This window comes from Parasteatoda tepidariorum, chromosome 1, assembly GCF_043381705.1.
Source record: "Parasteatoda tepidariorum isolate YZ-2023 chromosome 1, CAS_Ptep_4.0, whole genome shotgun sequence".
NCBI lineage: Eukaryota > Metazoa > Arthropoda > Arachnida > Araneae > Theridiidae > Parasteatoda > Parasteatoda tepidariorum.
This window is the reverse complement of record NC_092204.1, coordinates 53,528,223-53,553,300: the sequence shown is the minus strand read 5'-3', so window position 1 is coordinate 53,553,300 and position 25,078 is coordinate 53,528,223. Positions and strand designations below refer to the sequence as shown.

Here is a 25,078-nt window from a genome sequence, read left to right as displayed (position 1 = left end):
ATTTTGTTAATTTTAAACTTTACTTATAATAGAAGAACAATTTGTTTTGCAAATATATTATATACCAGTTTACTGTTTGAATACATATTTTGTTTAAAGGCTTATTAAAAAAATTATTGTAGTGTACCGTTTAAAAATTCTTAAATTTCATATTGAAAAAAGAAATAAAGCACATTGAACATTAAAAGCTTTTATTCTTAACTTTCAATTTCTTTATCCTTGCTGAATGTATTGATTCCATTTAATCCAATAATATATAGATGGTTTTAGTTTTTTTTATTTTTTTTTTACTCAATTTAGCTTCTGTTAATTGTATATTTTCGTTTAGTTTTGTATAATTGAATCCCTGATTTGACATCTTTTTTTGTTAATATTTAAATAAAAAAGTGCCTATGAATGAACCTGGTATTTAATAATGGAAGTCGTACAAAATATTTCAAAATGGTTCTGTTATTTATCTCTATTTGTGATAAGTTAATTGAACACTTCAAATGACTATCAATTTTCTAAGATGAGAAATATATTTACTGGATTTATTTTCAGATTTCACTGTTGAAATATTAATTTTTCATCTTTAGTCGATGAAAAAGCAATAAATGCACCTAAATTTACTTCACGATCAATTGATTTTATTCTCTATACGAAATCATAGAAATCACCTTATCCACTATTCTTAATAATCCCTCTTGATTACATCATCTTGTTTAACAGTCGTGCAGCTTTGATTCCGTAAGTAATTTATGATGAAATCCATGTGTGACAATCTTTTATTTCCAACTGCTCCCTATCGGTATTTGAAAAACATCAGATGAAAGATACTATCTTCCATCTGATGTTTTTAAATAAATCATTTCGCCTAAGCAACGAGAGAGGAAAGATGAGAGGGAAATTTTTGAAAATTTTAAGCCGATTTTCCTTTTGTTACTTATTCTTTCGAATCCCTAAACTTTAAAATGCTTTTATATATTCATTCATTTTCTTTGATAACCATTCACTTATAAATTATTTACTTTAAAAAAAAAAAATAATAACATTAAGTCAATGTTTAACGTTATACACGCTACTTATTGGTTGGTCAAAGGAAGTTCGCAGTATGCAATTAAATGTCGAGAATTTTTCATTCACTGTATTGTTCATTTGCTCTATAGCTTACTTTGCACTCTGTTACTGTACAAAACGTTGTTGTTTCTGTTTTACCGCATTTTTCCCCTCAAATAATTAGTTGATTTAAAAATTGCAATCTGAAAATTGTTATCTAATTTTACGATGAATCTTTTCTGCATTTAGACATTGACTATATCAAAATGTGTTACAAATGAACTTAAATGTAATTATGATTTTCTTTAAATAATAATGTAATCTATTCCTTTTCTTGGGAGATATATCTTCAATAAACGATCACTACCTACAAAACTCCGAGATGCTTTTTTTTTTTTTTTTTTTTTTTTTTTTTTTTTTNTTTTTTTAATTCCCTTGCTCCTTTTTCCCTCCGTAGAATGTGTCAGACGTAGTTTATGGCACACTGTAATTTAAATTATTTTTTTTTACGCTAATCTTAAATTTTGAGTTTATCTCCTTGCAATATGTTTTTAAATTATTTCGTTGGCATTTTTCAAAAATGTTTGTTTGAATTTCCTAGTGGGTTTTTGCTTTGCCTGTTCATTTAAAAAATATATATATATTGCCAAAATATTATATAGCTGCTATATTAAATAATAACTATAACAATGCCATCTGTATGCCAAAATTTCTTCACATTACCGCTAGAAATCCAAAATGGATGAGTTTGTGCCATCCCCTCAATTTCAAACCTTGATGCCCGCTTTGAAATACTTTATACTGAACACTTATGTTAAGTAAGCATGCGATTTTGGATTTATAATTTTAAGTATACGTGAAAGTTTAGTTATATACGAAACGCTTCACACGTCTAATGTTAAGAGTTTTCTGAGATTTTATTTACCTGTTATTACTCCAATACAACACTATTTTATGTCTAGTATTTTCATATATTGGATCTTAGTTAACACTTCCTCAGTTATTCACGCGAATTCCAATGTATTTTCAATAATGACATCTTGCTTACAGGTTATCTTTCTCCTTTCTTTATTTGTCTCCTGTAAATTTCCCAACAATCCTGCTACTTAGTTTCTATAAATGATTTACAAACACATCCGCGTAAACATGGCTCTAATGCCCTGTCACCCTCTATATATCATCGATACATTATAAATCATCCCACCGCACGAAGAGTCCAGATAAAAGCATCCTTTAAGGGGTATTGCGTAGGCTGATTTCCCTTTCTTTGTCTTAGCTTCATAATCCCAGAGTAACCTTGTAGAGAAATTTCACATTTTCTTGATGGCTATCTATGCTTTTGTCGTAACGGAGAATCCTTGAATTTACTGTTGCGTGAGGTTTTAATGCGTAAGTTTTTTATTTTATTTATGTAGTTGTACCGTTCTGTGTACGGTTTGTTTTTTTTTTCTTTCTGGATAGCGTGATTAAATCGCAACAGTAGTTGAAGGTGAGCGGAAATTCGAAAGAAGAAATGAGTAAAAAAAATTTTTTAATTGAGGCTCGTTGTTGCAAGAAGGTATTAGTTTGAAATCTCTCTATTTGCGTGACGCCTATAATTAAACGAATGATGAGACTTCATTATTTTTATTCCGTCTTGTAAGGGATAGCTAATTTACGCTAAAGGATGCAGTAAAAAGTGGGTTTTTTAATCACAAGCACGTTAGATAATTTTTAAGTTTTACTGAACGATTTGTTTTTATGGTTAATAATGTCTTCTTAATCTACTTTTTTTAATAATTAATGTGGTTATGACTTTTAGAAATTATTTTATCATAATAATATATGTTGTTTAAAAAAGACATTTCTTTCTTGTTTACTGATGACAAGTCATTGAGGTTTTCGGGGCTGAATTTTTCAGCTGTTTCGTTGCTAATTGAATAAAGCTATTTTCTTCTTTTGCTATCCGTAAATGATATCTAGCTTGGAGGAAAATCAGTGGGTTTTTGAAATTGTGAAAGTTTTTGAAAAAGGGGGGAGGAAGGAGATTATAAAAAGAAGAAAATAAAATAAAAATATTTCAAATTAGCAAATTAAATAAAGTCGATGCTTGATATAATGAATTCTGTGATCCAAAAAAAAAAAAAACATAAATAAATAAATGTTATAACATAATGTTGCTATAACGTGAGCATTTAAAATTATAACAGATATACAATTTTTTACTCAAATACTGGACTTAATTTAAACTCTTTACGATGTTTTATGTAGAGAAGAAATGGTTTAAATAATTTTTTTTTTAATTTCGAAAATTTCTTCTGAAGGGAAGATGAATTTGACTCAGTGTCTGTCAGACCACGTAAATAATAATTAATTATATAATTCAATTTATGTAAGAATCAAACATTTTTATCTAACTTAAGTGTTATGTACTTTGGTATTTGACATTTTAAACTTTCTTTCAATGATTTCCGTAATACGATTTCTCGCGTTGTTCAAACAATGATGAGAATAATTTTTACCAGATTTATTTTTTCTATGACTAAGTGTTTGTAAATATGCGTGGCAATAACTTTTTATAATAGCTAATGCACTTTAAAGTTCTCCTGAATTTGTCTTTTTATAAAAACTGAAATTTTTATTGTAATTGTGAAGATAATTTTGTGAGTTATAATTATTTTTTGTAAAAAAAATAACTATTGATTTTAATAAAATAATTATTCACCTTTTTGAATCCGAAATCTATCCAAGTCCTTCACACCCATGTAAAACAGATAAGAATAAAATCTTTCTCCGAGCAAAATAAAAATCACCACAAAACAATTTTATTTGCTCATTAAACTCAGTTGAAGTGCTTAGATTAAAAAAATAATAAATTAAGAAGTTATTTTTATCTTTGCAAACAAAATCAGAAGTATATTTTCATTATTCCTATTTCAAGATTCCCGAATAAATATTTTTCTTTTAGATGGGGTTTTATAGCATGTACATTATCGAAATCCTTTTGTCTTTTCTTCGTTTTAATGATCTTTATTGATCGAGCCTTATGCTTAATGAACTGTCTCATTTCCAATGATTTGAACTTTTTTTTTTACTTCTCTGTCATTGATCGGTTAATACGTAAAGGAGAACTTATTCGTCATCAACTTCGATTAGACTTTTTCTTTTTTACCCCTCTCATCTCGCGAATAAATGATTATGTACTTCTATAAGACACTTTTTTTTTTATCCTTCGGATGAAGGATCGTATTACGACATTTCATTCAACTGAAGCGAATCATTCATTAAGAACGACATGATTTCTAAGAAATCTTTGTCCATTTGAAACAATCCATTTACTGAATTAACACTTATATGTATGTCTAGTACTATTTAATTATTGAAAGTTCATTATTTTTATTCTGATATGCAATTTCCTTCATATTTTTTTTAAATTAGTCTGGGTTATTTTCTAGAACGAGTTGTGAGCAAGTAGTCAGAAGTAGCAAACTACAAGTAGTGAAACTACTGTAGTCGCTTTTTTTTTCTTAGTTTGTAGTGTAGTGAGCTACTTTTTTTAAGTAGAGTAGTGCTAGGCATTAAAAAAAATAGTTTGTAGCGATTTTGGGAAGTTATTTTTAAAGATAGTTTAGTAAAGAAACATGACTTTAGCACAACTAATTTTTTTCGAATTTGATTGGTACAAATCTTCGCTGGTCCTTCAATGGCTTGTAGTGCTAGACATAAAAATGGCTTGTAGTAGTGCTAGACATGAAAATGGCTTTTAGTAGTGCTAAACATAAAAATGGCTTGTAGTAGCGCTATACATGAAAATGGCTTTTAGTAGTGCTAAACATAAAAATGGCTTGTAGTAGTGCTATACATAAAAAAAAAGAAGGAAAAAAAGTTTGTAGCGATTTTTGGAAATCACTTTTAACGATAGTTTAGTAAAGAAACACGACTTTAGCACAACTAATTTTTCGAATTTGATTTTTGCAAATCTTCGCTGATCCTTCAATGGCTACAATGAAAATGACCTTGTGGCTGCAACTGAGCGTTAACAAGAATTACGTATTTAGAATCACATATAACTAATATTTAAACTATCCATTACGAAAAATAGATAATCACTTTGGTCACACTTTCACATGTGAATATACACTTGTGGAACATTGATGTTATTTAAAAGGAGAACGTATTTTCGATGAACTTGATTTTTTTGAGTAAAAAAAAGAGTAATAAACAATGAAAAAATTTCAACAACAAAAATTTTTTTTGGAATAACAAACTGGCTTATGTAAACATGAATAAATATTTCCTAATTATTCCCTTACATTTAATGTAAATTCGTCTCCTTAAAATAGTTACTACAATTCCAAAGTAGTTTGTAGTTAACTACACGTGTAACAAAATACTTGTAGTTAACTACAAAATAATGTAGTTTTTCCAACCACTAGGTGAGAGTATGTACCTAATTTTCAAGGACTTTATATGATATCATTTGTTATTTAATTTAATCGAGACATTTTTTTTCTATTCCCTAATATAAACATATAAAATAATTTATCTTAATTTGACTGCGTTAAATATTTGTAAATTTTAAAAGAAATCAGTACATTGATATTTTCGTGCATGCGAATATTTTGACAGATTCTATTATTCTAACAGATAAATCTTTATATCCAAACACCTCTGATTGGAAGGGGGGAGGGGAATTGCTAGTATATTAAAATACGTCGTTTTAAGCACACAAAAAAAATAACAAATATACATTATAAAATTAAAAAACTTATTGAAAATAGTTTGTTTCATTTCTGCAACATTGTGAAAAATGACATTAAGATTTGAACACTTATTAATGTCATATTCCTGAAACAAACGTGTGCTAATTTGTACAATTCTAAAAACCACCTCATTATCGCCATGTCTTATAAAAAAGTTTTAACAAAACTTTTAATTTTATAATATAATTTTATTCTAATCTGTGCAGTTCCAGCAGATGGAAGGTAGCTTTTTGCAGTTTTTGTTTACCTTTTTTTTATTATTATTATTATTATTTTTTTTTAATAGTCTTTGAGGCACTTAACTTTTGCCAACTGTTAGATAACTAGATAATTAGAAAATGCTGCGAATTTGCCAACTAATTAGAAAATGCTGCCATGAAAATTTGCCAACTGTTAGATAATTAGAAAATAACAATAAAAGAGTTAGAAAACGAATCTTTGAGATTGTTAATCTTCGTTTTTTATTCCTTTCAAGAAATTCTTATTTATGGTTTTTTCTGTCTTATTTCTATTTTTGTACTGACTATTAAATAAAATTGTATTTAAATTGTATTAAGATTAATGTTGCAGGATTGCAATAGTTGCTGAAATCGTACGTCAAAATTCTTAAACTCTCCTTCAAACTAAAAGATATAAGAGTTAATGACTGTGAATATTTTTGTTTATCAAAACTGGATTATGCAATTAACATTATAATATGCAAAACAGAACCTCCTTGCGTTACCCATTCAAATATTTGTTTTGACTACACTACATTCTCCAGTGGAATCCGTACAAATATTATATAGAGCATGGGGTATATATATTTAACGTTGCTTCGAATTTGTTAGATCAACCTTAAATATAATATTTTTCGTTCTCTGCAATCTGTGTCGCAATGTCTTCTAGCTTTTGCAATTCATAGTAAACATTTATTTTTAAGTTTCGCACTACGACACCATTCCCGGCCTTACACTTTCTAGCCAGCTATTTTTGAGTGTCAACATCAGAGCAGAGTGTCAACTAACGACTCTATTTTTCCGTCACTATTTCCATGGAATAACCATGAATTCATGGAAATAGCGGAAAAGTTTCTAAAATAAACTAAAGTTACTAAAATTTTCTCTCTCTCCGTAAAAAGCGCGAAGAAAGCTGCCTGTCAGAATAGTCACCAAAGTTTAATGAATGGAACAACCATCTCGGGTTGATGAAGGAAGTTGGGATGGCCCAAAAACAGATGGGTAGCGTTGTATGAAAGACGCGTGCCGTTAAAATAATAGCTAATTTTATTCTAATCAGTGCAGTTCCGGCAGATGGAAGGTAGCTTTTTGAAGTTTTTGTTTACCCTTTTTTTTTTCCAATAGTCTTTGGGACACTTAACTTTTGCCAACTGTTAGATAACTATGATTAAAAAATAACAATGAAGGAGTTAGAAAACGAATCTTTGAGATTGTTAATCTTCGTTTTTTATTCCTTTCAAGAAATTCTTATTTAAGGTTTTTTCTGTCTTATTTCTATTTTTGTACTGACTATTAAATTTAAAAGGTAATGATAGAGCACATAACGTGTACATAAGAATTACTAAAACTTCGGCGAAGGAGGCTAAAGTTTCTAACGTATAGATACAATAGATATTTACCTACACTCTGTACATTTTATCACTAAAAAGTAGTATTTTTTTCCGATTGAATGAGATAGTTATACATGATTTTGAATGTGTAATTTGTATAGAATTGTACAAAATATATTTCAATGCAATTCCGCCTTTGAAATTCATCGGTCGGAGAAAAAAACAATTTCTTTTCTTTATAAACCTTTTATTTTATTTTTTTAGTGTTTAAAAACTGTTAGACTAATACCGACTAAATAAAATAAGTCTAACTGTTCGAACTAAAATATCTCCGTTAACATTTATTCATTTAAATATATATATATCTATATATTTATACACAACGTAAAGAAACAAGAGTTTTTGATCTTGTGGTAAAATTTTCGAGTACTGAAATGAAACTTTAAAAGTTGTAGCATATATCCTAAATATACTACTTACTACGTAATTAGTGCTAGCTCATACTTGACGAGATCAGTCGCAAAAATTATCTTCGCATAAATTTATCATTAGAAAAATCCGATCTTTTATTTTATGAAACTTTTTGAAAAACTTTTTTATCTCTCACACCATTACAAAACCCTTCACTTAAAGAAACTCCATGTAAAAATAATAATAATAATAAATAAAACTTAGATACTGTATACAAAATTGTGATTGTTGTCAATGGGCTTATATTTATTATTTTATTAGCAAAATTACAGCGTGTGCGAGGCACACGCCTTGACGCCTTGCCACACTAATCCCCGCATTATATATATATAAAAAAAAAAATAGTTGACGCCCCTCACTGACCTCGATGTATCATTCATTAACAATGACAAATGAGGAGAAAAGTCTGCCATCCGCCAGGGTTCATAATTATGATTCCATTTAAGTAATATGATGCCATACTTTTATGTCTGGTTTTCGCCTCTTCCTCACATAAACATACCCAGACGAATAATATTTTATTATTTAATATTTGGACTTAATTATATTTTGATAACCCAAAAAAATGGGTAATGACGTCCTGCGATAAAATAAAAAAAAATTCTCATTAGTGTTACTTGTGTAATTCAATGAACATGGTCCTCATGTGAATTTTGTTCATTTCCACATTATTCACACTTATCTCTATTTTTTCTCTTTTTCGTTAGACAATGTTCCTTTAGAACAATATATCGTATATGGTTTGTACTAGTTTTAATAATCTAGTATAAGGCGTGGAATGATATTTTCCTTCCGTTTTATAACTTTTGGATCATTCTAGTTTTTTACATGATACATCCAACCCATTTTATTATAATAAGGTTTAGTATTTTAATGAAACATTTTATCTATCAGATTCGTTAAATTTTAGTTATCTTTTATCTTAAGTTATCTTTTATCTTGTAAATCTTGAAGAATACACTAAGTTTTAAGCTTAGATATCTTGCCAAAAGTTAAAAGTTGTTTGCTTAAAAAAGTTTTTTTTAAAGGGTTATTGACCTATCAAGACCTATGATGGACCTATCAAGTTGCCAATTTTGAATTATTTTAGTAATTTTATTTAAAATGTGGCACAGATTTATGAAATAAGCAAAAAATAATGAAGTATTAAACACGTATATATATCTATATTAAAGTTGAAAAAGCAATAAAGTTATTAGATATCGGGTATCTTTAATTGTCTGCATGAATTAACATTAATAGATTAATTTATTATTTAAATTAATACATAAAAAAGTTTATTGTAAGTAATCAAAATTTCTCTTTTATATTGTATCTGGTCTTATTACAGGGACGTTTTCATGCATGAATTGTCTGTTTGAATGCCAGTGAATTTGAATTATTATTTTATTTTTCAGAGACATCCTATGAGAAGGCTTGCTCGGATCGCAGAGGTAGTGCTCCAGCTACACCAGTGCTGGGTATTCGAACCATGGATACTACTACACCATCTAGGTTTGCTGTAAGTATTACCCTGGAGTTTATTTAAATAAGTATGGGTTCACGACCCTGAATTACTTTGTATTATGAATGAAGGTCTAATTCTGTTAAATGAATTCCATCTTTTACCACTTGCTTGAAGAGTAAGTGATGAAATTGCCATGAATTTTCAGAACTTTGCTTTTCTTGTACTTGAATTGTCTGAACTTTTAAATAATACTCGTTATGTTTAAAAAAATTAATAAAGTTATTTAAGTAAAAATATTAAAAATAAATAGGAATACCGTTTAGTAACCTCATAAGGAATCGGATAACAAATTAACACCTTGTAGCAACGGTCAATTTTAGTGAGGCATCGAGTACGGATTCAAACACGATCTTATCTTCGTGAATTCATTTTTCCCCGAGTTGTTTTACGTCTGACTTACGTAAGGTTGTTTGAATTTTCAGAATCGTTGTTTCATTGTATAGTTGTACCATTTAACTCTACATTCATTCTTCTGTCGTGGGCGATTATGATGAATAATGGTGAATTAGCTATGTTACGAAATGCTACTTCACTACATTTTTACAGGTTTTAAAAATTAATATATTTGAAAATAATAAATTGACTTAAATTATATTTTAAGTAAGCCATAAATATCCTCTTTATATTTAAAGCAAGATTAGCAGTTCACAACCGTGTGTATACGGAAAAGCTTGTTTAGCCATAGTTTAGCACCCAAATGCTTAAGATGCTGCAGTTTGGAATAATAATTAACTGATAATGATCGTTTGTGATCTTCTATATTTAATTCTCAATCCATTTTTTAAACATTTATTATCGTGACTATATTAATGAGTATTGAAATTTATATTCTTTGCAAGTTGATTTCCAATCATCGTGCATTTATTTTTAATCGATTTTTTTTCTTTTAATGGAAAATTTTCGCATTTTCGACACTGATATTTTATTGTTATGACATTCCCTTTTTGTTTCGATAACTGAATAAGTTTTTCTACAATACCAGAATCATTATAAACGAAGGAGAAAAATATTCAATTTTATGGGGCACCTTTCAATAGAAAACATTCCATAAAAAAAAAAAACCTTTGACTTCTGAAGTTCGTCCTTTATTCGTTTATTATTTTTTTTCTCGTTTTGTAGTAAGAGAAACGAAATGTGGCGTATAATTTTGTCTTTACCATTTGAATCTTTCTTTTTATCCCCTCTTAAAAGTTACTCGAAGTAGCGGGTGCTTAAGGAATTGGGGAGGGGGGTTTACGTAATGGAACGTTTCCTTTAAATGTATGCAAATGTGAATTCCGTGTACTGGTCATATTCTTCACGGCATTCAGATCTAGGTATTGAATTTTTTCGCCCTTTCTTTATTTGCGTTAACAGTTGCCAAGGTAACGTGAGAATTTAAGATTTCGTTATCATTTACTCTAGCAGTTCTTTTCTTTTCTTATTTAATAGTATTGGAGGGATCATCTTTAAAGAGAAAGTGACCCCATCTAAGTCACCCCGGGGTTAATGTTCTTGTTTTAAGTACAGTTTTTTGTGATTTCAGCATCCATTAGAGGCAACTCCCTGAAATATAACTGTCATTGCAGAACCTTCAGAACACAAATGATAGTTTTTCATTTTTTCCTACCTTTTTTTACGGGGCACGAAATATTTAGAAATAGAAAGGGTTTTAAATGGGGGGAATGTTTGCGTTAGGGGGTGAAAATTCTGTTGCTCGAATAATTTCTTTTCACTATATATAGAATAATTGATTATAAGTACAGAACACAAATTGTAGTTTTTTAATTTATAATTACAGAACGCAAATTGTAGTTTGTTTGTTTTTAATTTGTAAGTACAGAACACAAATTGTAGTTTTTTTTTTAATTTATAAGTACAGAACACAAATTGTAGTTTTCCATTTTTTCCTATCTTTTTCATGGGTACGAAATATTTAGAATAGAAAGTGTTTTAAATGGGGAGAATGTCTACGCTAGGGGTCGCAAATTCGGTCGGTCGATTTATTTATTTTCACTATTTATAGAATAATTGATTTATAAGTTTTTTTAAAAGATAAACGTAAAAAAAATATATTCCTTTTGATCAAAAGCAGTGCAACATTTTTTTTATAAATTCCCGAAATAAAAGATGTTTTATTGTTTAAAAAAAGTATTTCATTAAAAAAACTTATGAGCAATATTTGTCTGCTAAATAGCTTATTTCGTGTTGAGAGGAAAATTAGATTCTATGAGTTGCATCTCTAGCGATCTCTTAATTGAAAGTGTAATTCACTGAATTGGTTCATCTTTGGATAAACAGTGACACATCTTTTGGCGTTAGAAAAATCAATGAAAAGTTGTTGTTGTTGTTGTTGTTACTTTACGTCGCACTAGAGCTGCACAATGGGCTATTGGCGACGGTCTGGGAAACATCCCGGAGGATGATCCGAAGACATGCCATCACAATTTTGATCCTCTGCGGAAGGGATGGCACCCCCGCTTCGGTAGCCCGACGACCTGCGCGCGAAGTCGAGCACTTTACGGTAGCACAGTTTAACGAGGACCAATACCGCACACCCTCGGTCCCTACGCAGACTGATCCAAGTGGTGCTTGACTTCGGTGATCTGCTGGGAACCGTGTCTTAACGATCAGTCCACTGCGGACAATGAAAAGTTATCAATTCCTATTTTAAACATACACACAGTCGATTTGGTGTAAATTACTGTTTTTACAATATTTCTAAGTCGATCCTTTCTGCGATAATTGAGAAAACATGATTCAGAAATTTCGCAAAAATTGCAAAATACATGACCAAAATTTGGATGGTAAGTCCTAAGCCTTTCTTTCTGTGCCCTTGAAGAAAAATGGTTATTTCCCTCTTTGTTAATTTTAAATGTATTGAACAAAAATAGTCTTTTTTCGTGTAAAATTTCTGAAACAGAATCGTTTACACCGTTTAAATACTACTGTCTTTGACCTTCGGAGTACTGATGAAACAGTTTCCGTATCAAAGAAGTAACTTAAGTTTAAAAAAAAGTTTCCTTTTTTCCATTGTTCATTTAATCTAAGAGGGGTGAAATATAATGGTCAATTTGCCCTTCGAGATTTGGAAAATGTATCCCTGGTAACATTAATTCTCCCGAGTTTAGCATTCATCATTCTAAGTTTGTTCTTTGTTTCATTCATTCATTGTAGACTTAGTGCTTGCTACCTTAAATTCAGTACAACTCTAAATCGTTTTTTTAAATGATCAATTTTTCTCAAAACTTTTGAGACATGTTGAATTCATCCATTGGCATTCATTGTTAAATGGAAAGCAATTTCAACTGCACCATTTGCTTTATTACCTTATAATTAACTATTAAATGCTTATTATAAACCTAACAGTATATACTGTGCAGTATATAGCTTGACATATTGCAGTATAGATAACATCAATAACCATACAAAGTAAGGTATTTCAAGAAATTCTGTACCTTGCTTTTTTAATGTTGTAACAACGACCGAAATTTTGAAACTGAATTGAACCTTCTAAATTTTGAACATTTGGTCGGTTAAAATTTTTGTCTATATTTTTATGAAAACATTTCAAATTCCTATTGTGTCGCAAATTTAAATTTATATTATCAGATCTATTTTCTAAGTAGGCAAAAAACATGTCTGTAAGAAGTTGTATGAGAATAACATCATAAAAAAAATTTGCAAAGAATTTTGGGTGTGTGACGTCATTCTCAGGCTACTTCGCACTAAAATTTTGTCTCCCTTTCATTGAAGAGGCCTGTGAATTTTTTGCTTTTCTTTTAAATTCAAACTGGGTGTGTACTTGAAAAGAGGAGGGACGAATTATAACTTTGTAAAAAGTATTGTTAAATTTGCCTATTGATGAATTTATCAAGAGAATTAATGTTAAATTATCATACACCTAATATTTGAAAACTAGTTTTTGAGTGGTGTTTAGATTTCCGTTCTTTAAATATCATATAATAATTAATCCAAGGATTATAGCTCTTTAAATATCTTATATTTAATTGCAACAAATGCAAACATATCTATTAAATTCAGCAAGTATTGACAGTTTATATTTATGTAGTTTAAAATAATTATTTAAAACATAAAGTTAAAATAATTTTAAAATGTTATTTCCTCGATAATCGTAAACAGCACGTTTTACCTTGATGCTTGCTCTTAATTTATATGACGATTGTGTATACATTAAAATAATAAATATTTCTACCCATTTAAAACTTTTAATTGAAATTAATAAAATAAAAAAACTAATTGAAAAATGAGATATTTTGGTGAGGGTCCCCGTATTTACCTGATTNAAATAATTTTAAAAACTACAAGAACATGGAATGTCTCTTTTATTTTAAACATTTTTTAGAGACATTGACTTAATCTTAAATTTGTTCACTTTATTTTACATCAGGTACGGCAAATTTCGTCCACAGTGATGAAAAAAACCACCTTTAAAGAAATAGATTTCTTTCATCCCAATTGGAAGAAACTCTTTCCCAATCAGAAATATTAAATATTTAAAGAGTTTTTTTTTCTAAACAGTTTATAACTGCAATCTAGTTTAAATAATAATATTAATTTTTGAGGTTTTAATAACCTATCATTTTATACATAGGTAAAAAACAAACAGCAGAAAAAATTCTGAAAGTTTTTATGACTTTCTAATGAAATTAAGGGTAGCTAGTTTATCATTACTATTTCATTTTAAAGAATATATTAAACTCTAATTTTATAATTAAAGAACTATCAAAATAAAATAACTGAATTTTATAATTACTACTAAATCAATAAATCACATACTGAACATAGATACAATTAAAAACCCATATTGAATTCTCAATTGCAAATAGTTTATTTTTATGATTAAATAATGTTAATTATGAATACTCAAACCTAATGATAAACTTCCCGTTACTATAAATTTAATTTGTTTCAGTTATAATATCTATTCTTGAGCAATTGTATTAGTCGTTTTTATTTTATTCCGTTTTGTCCAGTTTCTTCCTGTCCTGTAAGAAATAAGTTTCTTCTGAAAAAAAGGCCACCATTTAACATAGATGATTTTGTGGCAAATCATTTCTATGTAAACATTTAAAAATTGTTGATTAATGTTTATTTGAAACTGTACAAATTCCCATAAGCAATAAATCTCACAATTATAAAGTACGTAAGAAATTTTTTTTTTTTTTTTAATTATTTTTAAAACTTTTAAACTTACTATTCGTGTGATTGATTTTTGTCTTACATATCAATATATTTTGTAATGTGTCACGTGTCTTATTGCCTTGTGCAGCAGGTTGAGACTGATTATTGCGTGTGCTGTAGATTGTAGACTGTTTCTACACGTGTCTTCCTGAAGCATTAAGTACTTCCTGCTTGTTTTATCACAACAATGAACAGGAAAGGAAAAAAAAATTTTGATAGGGAGAAAAGGTTGATGTGTAACATGTCGCCCTACCTATAGCAAATTAGCCAAAAATTTACCTATATTCAGAAATATTGAAAATTTTCATGAAATTAAAATCAAATTAATCTTGTTTTGCAGAAATTCGAGAGAAAAAACTTTTTGGATTTTTTAATTTTTTCAAAAATAATTGCATTAAAATACAATTAAATGTTAAATACAATTTAAATGTTAAGTCTAAGCAAAAACTTTTCAACATACAAATTTTAGAAATTAAGAGGGACAATTTAGAATTTTTCGTTTTTATTTACCTTGTTAAATTTTTGCCACCAAACACCGTCAGAAAACTTTAAATATTCTGTAAATGGTTACGAAAAATTAATTTTTTTTAAAAAAATCGTCCTTTATGTGGCTTGAAGCAAAAGATAATAGATAAAATCATTAAGTTGGGTGAAGGATATAATTTATTACTTAAAAAATACCCAAGACTTTTAATTTATTTTTCCGAACATTACACTCAGAATACTTAATACCTTTTTAATGATTCTAAAAGAATATTGCAAAACATAACGCTTGAAAGTATCTGAAAATCTTTTTAGAGAGTTACATAAATTAATTTCAAGAACTTAAGAGATTCCTTGGAAACGCCAAAAAAAATTGGGGCTCTAAGGTTACAGCCTCAGTAGGTCCCTCTCCCCTTAATCTAGCCCTAATCATGTATATTTGAGAATTACATAGTGGGCTGTTAAAGCCGTGGTGGCTCAGGAGATAGAAAACTTGTCTCCTAATGAGGGGACGCAGGTTCGAATCCCAGCTTTGCCTGTTCTATACGAATGTAGAACTAGACAAATTTTCGTCTTGGGGCGTATCTAAGGTATTTTTTCTTGTAATGCTGCTTAATGAGTGCTCTGAATACAAACGAAAACCTGTTCTGAGGCAGAGATTTTCCTTTTCTCAAACATAAACAAAGCAAAGCGTGTTACAACCTCTTTTCTTGCTTCAAAGATAACCTTACTACAGGGACTAATATATTTATGACTTACTATGAAGCAAACAAACATTCAAACCCAAACAATTAAGAGACTCCACTCCGTTCTTATTGTGAATTTTGCTTCCAGCTCGAACCGACCCCAGTGGTGACATAAAATATCCTCAGTGGTAGACGGATTATGGGTAAGAATCCCCTTACCAACGGGTTAACCGTGGGAGTCTTTCACGATTTTTCCGCATCACGTAACGCAAATTCGGGTTAGTTCCATCAAAAAGTCCTCAACGAAGGCTAGTTTGTCTCAACGCTTGATCCAGGAATTCCCTTGTCTTCTGGATTGGCATCAAAATTATAAGGCTACGGAATTGAACATTGGTAATCGTAAACATAGATTTGGATCCACTGTTTAGCACCCGTTATAAAATAAAATAGTAGGCTATTAATTATTTTTCTTAAAAATTTTTGCTATTTGTTCTAACTATAGAGATGAAAAAATAATCGAATAAACCTTTCCAGATAGATATCAAAAGTATCTGGTGTGAGCTTAAAGCCAAATTAAACATCTGTGGCTCTAAAATATTATTTTGTTTTTGTAAAGGCTAATTTTTTCATTTCAAAATTGTTTCTTTTAACTATTAATTTCATAATATTCTTGACTAAGTTAATCAACCCTCAATCTTCCTCCAGAATTTAAAATAAGTATCCATCACAAATTGGCAATTGTGACACGATACTTAAAAATATTCTATCGACGTTATATTACGCTTATCTTTTTTTCCCGTGAATTTGTCGTCATTCTTATTGAAATTCGTTTCTTTTGAGCTGCGTTAACATATGCAGCGAACTACTGACATTTACTAAGAAAAGGTCAATGTAATAATATATTGGATATGTTCTATTCATTTATGGGGTGCTTTTATCCCATGCTTTTGTTTCTTCTTCATTAATTGGATTTTTTTTCCCGATAGCACCAGCATATTGCTTTCTAACAATTCGATTGAAGTAACCGTCGTGATATTCTTCGAGGCCGTATAAAAGGAGTATTGTTTCACTCTTTTTGTGAAGAAATAAAAGGCCGAGTATGCCAATTACGTGCCAAGCTTTTTATTTCGGTTGATATATGAAAAGATTTGTAAAGATATTAGTTTTCTTACGTATGACTTGTAATGAACAAACGCAGGAAAACTATTCGGAACATGTTTCGGATTAATTTTTATGAGATCACTGCAAGAATATATTATATCTGTCTTGCTATTTATGTAACATGCGTTTCTAGATCAATTTTTGTAAGACATATTGGAAATGGTGCTTCTGAAGTTCTGTATGTAACTTAAATATGCAGTCACCTATTAAATAAATGAACCTAAGAAACTGAAGCTGTGAGATATTTATTGATTAAAAACTTCATTCGCTTCGAAAGTATGCTAATTCGAAATAACAGCCTACATGTTTCAAACTCTCTCTCTCTCTCCAAAAAAAAAGAGAAAAAAAAGCCAATATTTTCAAGACTTGCCAGACCTGTATGAAAAAAAAAAAATAATAAGTGATTTCAAATGTAAACGTAAAGCTGCCAACGAAAAGATGGAAAAATAAAGGTGAGAAAAAAAAACTTGAAAAACCTCAGTAGCTGAGAGAGAAAAAAGATGAAAAGCAGAACAAGAAAACCCCAGTGACCGAGAAAGGCAAACCAGGGTAAAATGCATTTCCACGCTCTATGGAGAGGTGGTAAAAAACTAATGTTGTTAACAGGAGAATTTACATTCATATGAATAAAAAAGATTACTGGCCATCAAGATGAACTGATGTGACTGGGGGGGTGGAATCTTGTTAACGACATTGATTCCTCACCACCTCTCTATAGCAAATGAATTTTATTCTTATTTGCTCCTCTCGGCTACTGTGGTTTTCCTAGTTTTGTTTCTCACCTTTATTTTTCCATTTTTCGTTGGAAACTTTAATTTTTACATTTGAAATCCCTTTTGTTTCTTCTCATTTACGTCAGGAAAGTCTTGAAAATGGTCACCTATTTATGAGAGCTCGAAACTTGTTGACTAGTATTTCCAATTCGTATGTTTTAATTAAGTGATACACATCTACCTTTACTATAAAATTTTGTGCGTTTTGCAATATGAAATAAATGCTAACAAAATGCTGTTCTTGAATTGTATTCTATTAATATTAAAAGGGTTATATTATTGCAGTAAGTAAGCTTTCATAAACTTTTTATTCAATAAATTTCATCCCTGCTTGTCCCTAAATAACGTAAGCGTTACCTCTCATTATGCTCACGATCTCTCGAATACTCACATTATCTTTGTTTCCATCCATTATTATAAGGTGTAAGGTCGCGATAGGTACAGCTAGTATTCTTCTACGAACCATTTACTAGCTGGTATTCGATTTAATAGATTTTCGTAAAATTATATTTGTATTCGCACGATGCGGCTGATTCATTCATTTGTGTTGAAGTTGGTTGCCACGGTAACACATAAGGAAAAGCGTGTCCCTATTGAGAAATCATCGCCGTGTGAAACGAATTTGTGGATTAATAATAAATAAACGATACCTTTACTTTAGTGCTAATTGAAACATAATTCCGCTTATCGTATTCCTGATTAGTGCTCAAAATTTATCAAAACATAACGTGAAAAGTTGTTTAGAATATTAAATAAAGTTTGGTGATTGATTAAAGTTAGTTGGAAATTAAAAATGTATTATGAATTGTGTTATCTAATTAGGATTTGATTTTAAGCAATAGTAATCGTAGTGCACAAAACATATTTGTGATACCAGAATTTATCATTTTGACTATTATTTGTGTTAATTCAGAGATGGCGCTGCCATCGCATTGCTTTTGGTAGTTTTCTCCTTCCTAAAAGGAGTAATTAGTATTCTAACCNAATATAAAATAAACATTAAGTCACATTCTTTCAACCAGGGTCCGCTTTCGTGAATTTGTGCAAATAGGGTCCGTTATTGCAAAAATACTTTTTCAAGGAGTATTTAAATTGTAAGGACATACAAGATTGTGCTCAACACTGTAAAATTATAATTAAAAAAATTAAATTTTAAAGAATGAACAGCAATTGCAGCTACTAAATTAGCGATGCAACATATAAATATTTGGTATTTTGCCTTTACTGCTGAAAGCAGAATATTCATTTCGGACGAAGAAGCGTCTGCCGAAGACAAAATTTAGTTCGTTTACATCTGTCTCTCCCTCCCCCACCCTTCCAGGGAAGGGTTTATTCGATTAACAAAACAATAATGAAGATAAACAAATTTGTGAAGGGTCCGATTAAAAGATAACTTATTTTGTGAAGGGTCCGATTAAAAGATAACTTATTTTGTGAAGGTTCCGTTAACGGACCCAAATTTCTTCTGAACACACCCCAGATAATGCATCGATATTTCACGTTCAATCTATGTCCGATTTATTACCGATTTATACACCGATAAATTTTCGACTCGTACACCGATATATGTCTCCAAATGTCAAATTATGACGTTGTTAGTCTTTTTTCTTGACATACATTAAATAATCTTTGGCATACCAGGATTATAAGTCCTGGATCTTCAAAAATGAGTCCCAACTGATCTCGTCTATGACTGACTCTAAATTGATTGTTGCACATTTCTAAAAATATCAAGAAATAATTGTGGAATATATATACATATGTTGGCAGGAAATTCTCGGAATATAATATCTATCAAAGCGCTTGAGTGAATCTCAAAAGATGTTGTCTCCTTTTCCCTGGAGAACGTAAATATCGTTAGTCACGGTTTGCTGTGAATCACTGATTCGTTTGATGATTCTTCTCTCCAATTCCAATCAGATTTTTTTTTTATTCATTAACATAAAAACTGAAAGACAATATTGAGAATGACGCCAGCAAATTTTTCCCTTGCAATTTTTTTAAAGAGCTTGTTATTCAAAGGACTATTAGTCACTGGTTCTTGAGTAAGACTGACAGTTTCGTCGTGGTATAATAATATGAATATGATCGGTCGCATTAATAATTAATAAACTTTTTTGTTTGCTTACAGAACTGTAAGATTTTTTGGTTGACTTACAGACGTAGGATGTCAGTCTTGATTTGTAATTCAAAAACATCAAGTGCAGTCCATAAGTATTAAATAAAAATTAACTTAAATTTTGAATTCTGCAAGTGGTCATTTCGAAAACTTGTACTGATTTTTTTTTGTTTTAATTAATTAATCATTAGTAATTATAGATACATTAATTTAAACAGAATTTTATGTACTGTATATTTTATCTCTTGGCGATTATTGCTCTATGGGACCAACAGTACGCGGAAATGGTGGATTGTTGTTGAATGAATTGGGAAAACGTTGAATAGCACGCTTTTGCATAATTCGTTGTGAAAATCTCATCTTCGAAAAGGGAAAATCAAGAACTTTTTAAAAACACCTAATGAGAAAAGCACCTTTAAGTGCTTTTAAAAACTGAAAATCAATAAGAAGCACCTTTAAGCACTTTTTAAAAACGCTACGTACCATGCCTTAAGAGGCCACCTTGGTCTCTCTCATCATTCTAGGTATAAGGTTCTATATTTACGTTTCTATAAGGCTAATACATGAACAGGCACTTAAATTTGATAAATTATGAAAAGTCAAATATACTCTACACTTTTAATAAGTTATTTTTCGAATTATAGAGCAATAAAAAACGAGAGGAACTAAATTGGCCAAACCAGTCTTTCTAGTGTTAATAACTTTTTAGGTAAACAGGTAAATTTTTTCCACATTTATACAAACATACCCTCATAAGTATAACAAATTCCAAACCAACAATCCATTCGTATTATGAACTTATATTTACTATTATTATTTTACCTTAATTGACGTAATTATCTGCAAGAACTGCTGGAACGTGTCGGTAGCAGGGGGTGGGGGATCGCATAAATAACATTAACATTTTTTTATCCAGATTGAATTTTCAATAATCGTTGCAGAAACTCGAAACTATCTCATCCACCGATAGGGGAGGATGGGGAAGACAAAATGGGAAATATTTAGTTTCTCGAATTATTCAATTTGAACCGTATCAAATTGAGCATTTAGCTTTGCCGAACCTCCATAACTTTTAGTAAAACTTTCTCTTCTAATCCCTTTCCTTTTAAATATATCCGTCATTTGATCTTCCCAAAAATATTTCAGTCACGCGCGAGATAAAAATTTCGGGCCCCTTGTCATAGACCTCTTTCTTCTTGTGAGTCAGCTTTTTTCATACCTGAGTGAAGAAAGAAAAGACATATTTTCAGCATAGAAATGTGCCCTTAATCCCCCCCTGCATCTACCCTCCATCGTTCTTATCGACGATTGGATGCCATTCGCTCGCCTGTGAAACATTCTTGGGTGTTCTATTGGAATTTTTTCGAAGTTTCGGCCCGGTAGCAGCAACTGTTCGCTCAGTCCTACAGAACACACCTGGAGTATTTGTTTATGGTGTTATTTTTATTTTCTTGGCGTTTAATATTTGTGCGATATTGCCGGAAATGAAGAATGACTTACAAAAAGGTTTCGGATAGTACTTTTGGACGGGTTAAGGCAAGTAATCTATTTTTTGTTTATCCAATATTTTGAGGATTATCTTCGAGTATTTGTTAAAAAAAATGCATAACTCATAAGGATTTAATCCATTTTAAGTTGAATCGAAAGGTTCCGAAATCAAGATTTTATCGAAATCCGAATTTTCACTCAGCTCCGTTCATCAAAGGGAGTATGTGATATTGATAAATAATAAGTGTTTTATTTGTTTAGCCTGACTTCCCTTTGCTCTTTAAAAAGAGGCAATATTACTGACGGTATACATAATGGTGCGTATTGGGTAGGAGGTCGATGTGATCACCCCAAAAACTTTTCACTATTCGAAAATTTTCTTATGTGCCGACTTTTTTTAAAAAATTTTTTTAAGCATTTTCTTGAGTTTACCTATGATTACAAAATATTCAGCAAATTAGGCAATTTTAGAATCCAGAAATGATTTCAGCAACAAAAAGATAATGAACATAATGAAAGTCTAGACTTTTTTAAAAAAATTTTTTAATAATATATATACTGATATTTAACAAAAACTTCCTTTTGCTGATTTACTACCGTTAAGCGGTACTTAACATATTTTCGAAAAATATTTAAATATTTTTGAAAATATTCTCTTATTTTACCATAATTTTGTGTTTTTTTAATATAATATGACACAAATTATGTCACAAAATAGGTACCTCTCAAAAAAACCTAGACAGACCCCTCTTAACTCAAAATCAGTTAAAAATTATTCATCCAATCATGTGAAATGAAAAACTCAACTGTTAAATGCTCTAATTTCGCGTAAATAAGTACGTAAATTAAGAAGAAGAAAAAATTTCCTACTAAAAATATTAGATCATGTCGTCCCTGTTATCATATCCAATGTTTTTATCAAGGAAATATTCTGTAATAAGTAAAAACGGTAGCTGGTAAGTAAACATATTAATAGACAGATTAACCAATTTTCTTCTCTTAAATCAAAATTACTCTTCTAAACAGTAAATATCAAAATTGGGTTTTAATTCGGAGAATTATGCAAATCTTGTATCCTGTATGTAAAGGAAATTGGTGCTTTAGATAAGAGCAGGGTGATTGTCTGAAGTTCTCAGACTTGAGGAAATATAGTAATGAAAAAGAATTTCTTCCAGTTGCTGTTTATACTTTTAAAAATGCTGATATATTATGTCAAACTTTTTATAGTTAAGTATTTCATCATTAAATTTTTAAAAAAAATGTGCATGTGTCTTAATTTTTATCATTTTTTAAATAATTGTTTTTATATTAAAGTTGAATTATTTTTTTTTTTTTATTTTTTTTTGCAANTGAGAAATAAATTAAAAGCTTTACAATGATTACTGAAGTTGTTTAAAAAAAATCCCCTCTCCAGTAAAAACTAAACTTTTTAGTCATTACAGTCGAAAAGGTAAATGATTTCCTCAAAGTACTTGAATATCCAAAAAATAGAATTTTCTTGAAAACTATTTTGTCAAAATAAAATATAGAATTTTTGTTTTTACATATATATCTCTTTGAAACTATTATGAAATTATTTAATTAAATATGTTTTGTTGCTTACAATACAATATTTGATTGCTCTTTTTCTTTTCAGAACTTCTTTTCGAAGCGCTCTTTCAAAAGCAATCCACTGAAACGAACAAAAAGTGTAACCAAGCTAGAACGCAAAAGATGTACTATCGACGGGGACAGGTAATAGTCCTCTGCTTCTTAATTAGATTTATTATTTTAATCCTAGATGTGGTTTTACGCCTTTTGAAAGTTTAAAAATCATTCAGAATTCTGTTTTTTTTTTTTTTTTTTTTTTTTTTTTTTAATGAGTTTTTTCATAATTAAAAACAAGAATTGTAGAGAAGTGCCTAAAAACATATCGCAAAAATGAGAGAAAGCTTATATTTATGCTGGTCTAGGATATTTTGTTAAAATTACTTTGCAATAATAATAAGTATTAATCTTGTTAAACGATGTTTTAAGTAGCTTTCATTAGCGATGGGCATTCCTCACTCAGAATAATGAAAAATTATTCAAAATCTTCCTGAATCATCATTCATTATTTTCAATCATTATTCTTTATTCATTAGTCAAGAATAAATGAATAATTTCACTGCTCAAAAGAAATGGGCACGAAATACTCTAATTGACAACGATTGTGACAACTACAAATAAAAAGTACTTAGTGATAAACTACTTGTATTCATTTTTATAAGTTTCAAGTAACGATTTCAGATTATGAAGAGATTATGATTACCTGTAATCACAGCAAGAAGCGATAGCTGGTATATGGTTACAAATGACCGAAATCTTTTATTTTAAGTAATGAATGTAATCAATATGTACGATTACAAACAGTCATTTTTATCAATCATAATCTAACGATTATAAGTAATCTCGAATGCGAATAATTGTATAAATAGTTACGAAAACCTAAATATGTTGTACATACGTGAACACTTAACTACGCTGTACGTTTATGCGTATATATTTACGAGCGAGCACCGTACATAAATCCTCGCATGGATAAGTAAAAAGAGTTTATTGTTTACATACTTACATTGTTATTACATAGTATATTCATACTTATGTACATTGTATGTACAAGTGTACACACAATGTATGTTAGTGTACAAGTATACACATGTACACACAATATATGCAAGCATACGTATGTGTGTAAGTAAAAATATACGTTCAAATGCGTATGTATGTGTGCTATCAAAAACTGTAAGAAATTAAGTTTTGTAGACATTCGAACAAATTTTAAAATAAACTTAAATAACCTAACTGTTATAAACTTCTTTTTAAAGCAAATAAGTATAAGAACTTATAAAACAATAATGTTAGGCTGGAGTAAATTAACATACAAATAAATATTTATACTTGTCTGAGTTTCATTTTTAAATTCCTTTTATAAGGCGTTAGAGAGCCAACAATGTTTTGCATCTCGGTCGGTGAAAGGACATATCATCGATGGTTAAAGAGTTTGACTTACATGCACATAATGTATGTACATACATACATTGTAAATATACAAGGTCTGGCTATTAATTTCCAGGACTCATGGAATAACTCATAAGAAAAAAAAGTTAAACACATAGCCATTTAATATTATTCGAAGTAATCCCCATCAGCCGTAATGCACGTCTGTGCTCGGCTGTACAAATTGCGGAAAGAAGTTTTAAAGTCCTCTTTTGGAATGCTCTTTATTAGTGACGTTACAGTTTTCGTGAAGGCTTCGACATCCTGAAATCTTGTTCCCTTCAGTGAATTTTTCTGCTTAAGAAACAGGAAAAAGTGTGTGCTAGGTCTGGTGGGTATGGTGGATGCTGCGACTCAACGACACCATGCTGAGCTGAGAATCGCCTCACAGCAAACGCAATATATGGACGCGAACTTTTTCAATTGCTTCCGGCTTGCGTACGAACTGCGGCCGAACTGTGTGTGGATCATCCTCCACGCTTTCGCGTTCGAAAGCGTTTAAACCATTCAAAAGTTCTTGAGCGAGATAATGCTTCCTTGCCGTAAACTTGTTTTAACAATTTGTAGGTTTCTGCAGCTGTCTTGCCCAATTTGAAGCAAAATTTAATGTTAATTCTTTGCTCCATTTCACTTCGACAACAGGAATTTAAGAGCTCCGTTTTAATGCGCCTTTCCACGAGAACCACTCACTTCAGAATGGCGCCGATTGCACTGCACATGCGCAAGAAAACACTCTTCAATATGCAATCATTAGCGCCATCTTCCGGCTTTTCGTTCTCCTACAGTTACGTCAGTCCTGGAAATTAATAGCCGGACCTTGTATATATATAGCTATATAGAACTTTTGAGTGTACAAACC

General features: G+C 30.1%; 1 protein-coding gene across 1 annotated transcript in view; it reads left to right on the top strand.

Annotated features, from left to right (window-relative positions):
• The window catches only part of LOC107447937 (Ras GTPase-activating protein raskol), a gene marked incomplete in the record, with an annotated part of 312,540 nt that overhangs the window by 264,373 nt on the left and 23,089 nt on the right, over positions 1-25,078 (top strand). The window contains 2 exon segments of the mRNA XM_043040826.2: positions 9,198-9,301; positions 22,838-22,935. Coding sequence (XP_042896760.1) covers positions 9,198-9,301; positions 22,838-22,935 — 202 coding nt within the window.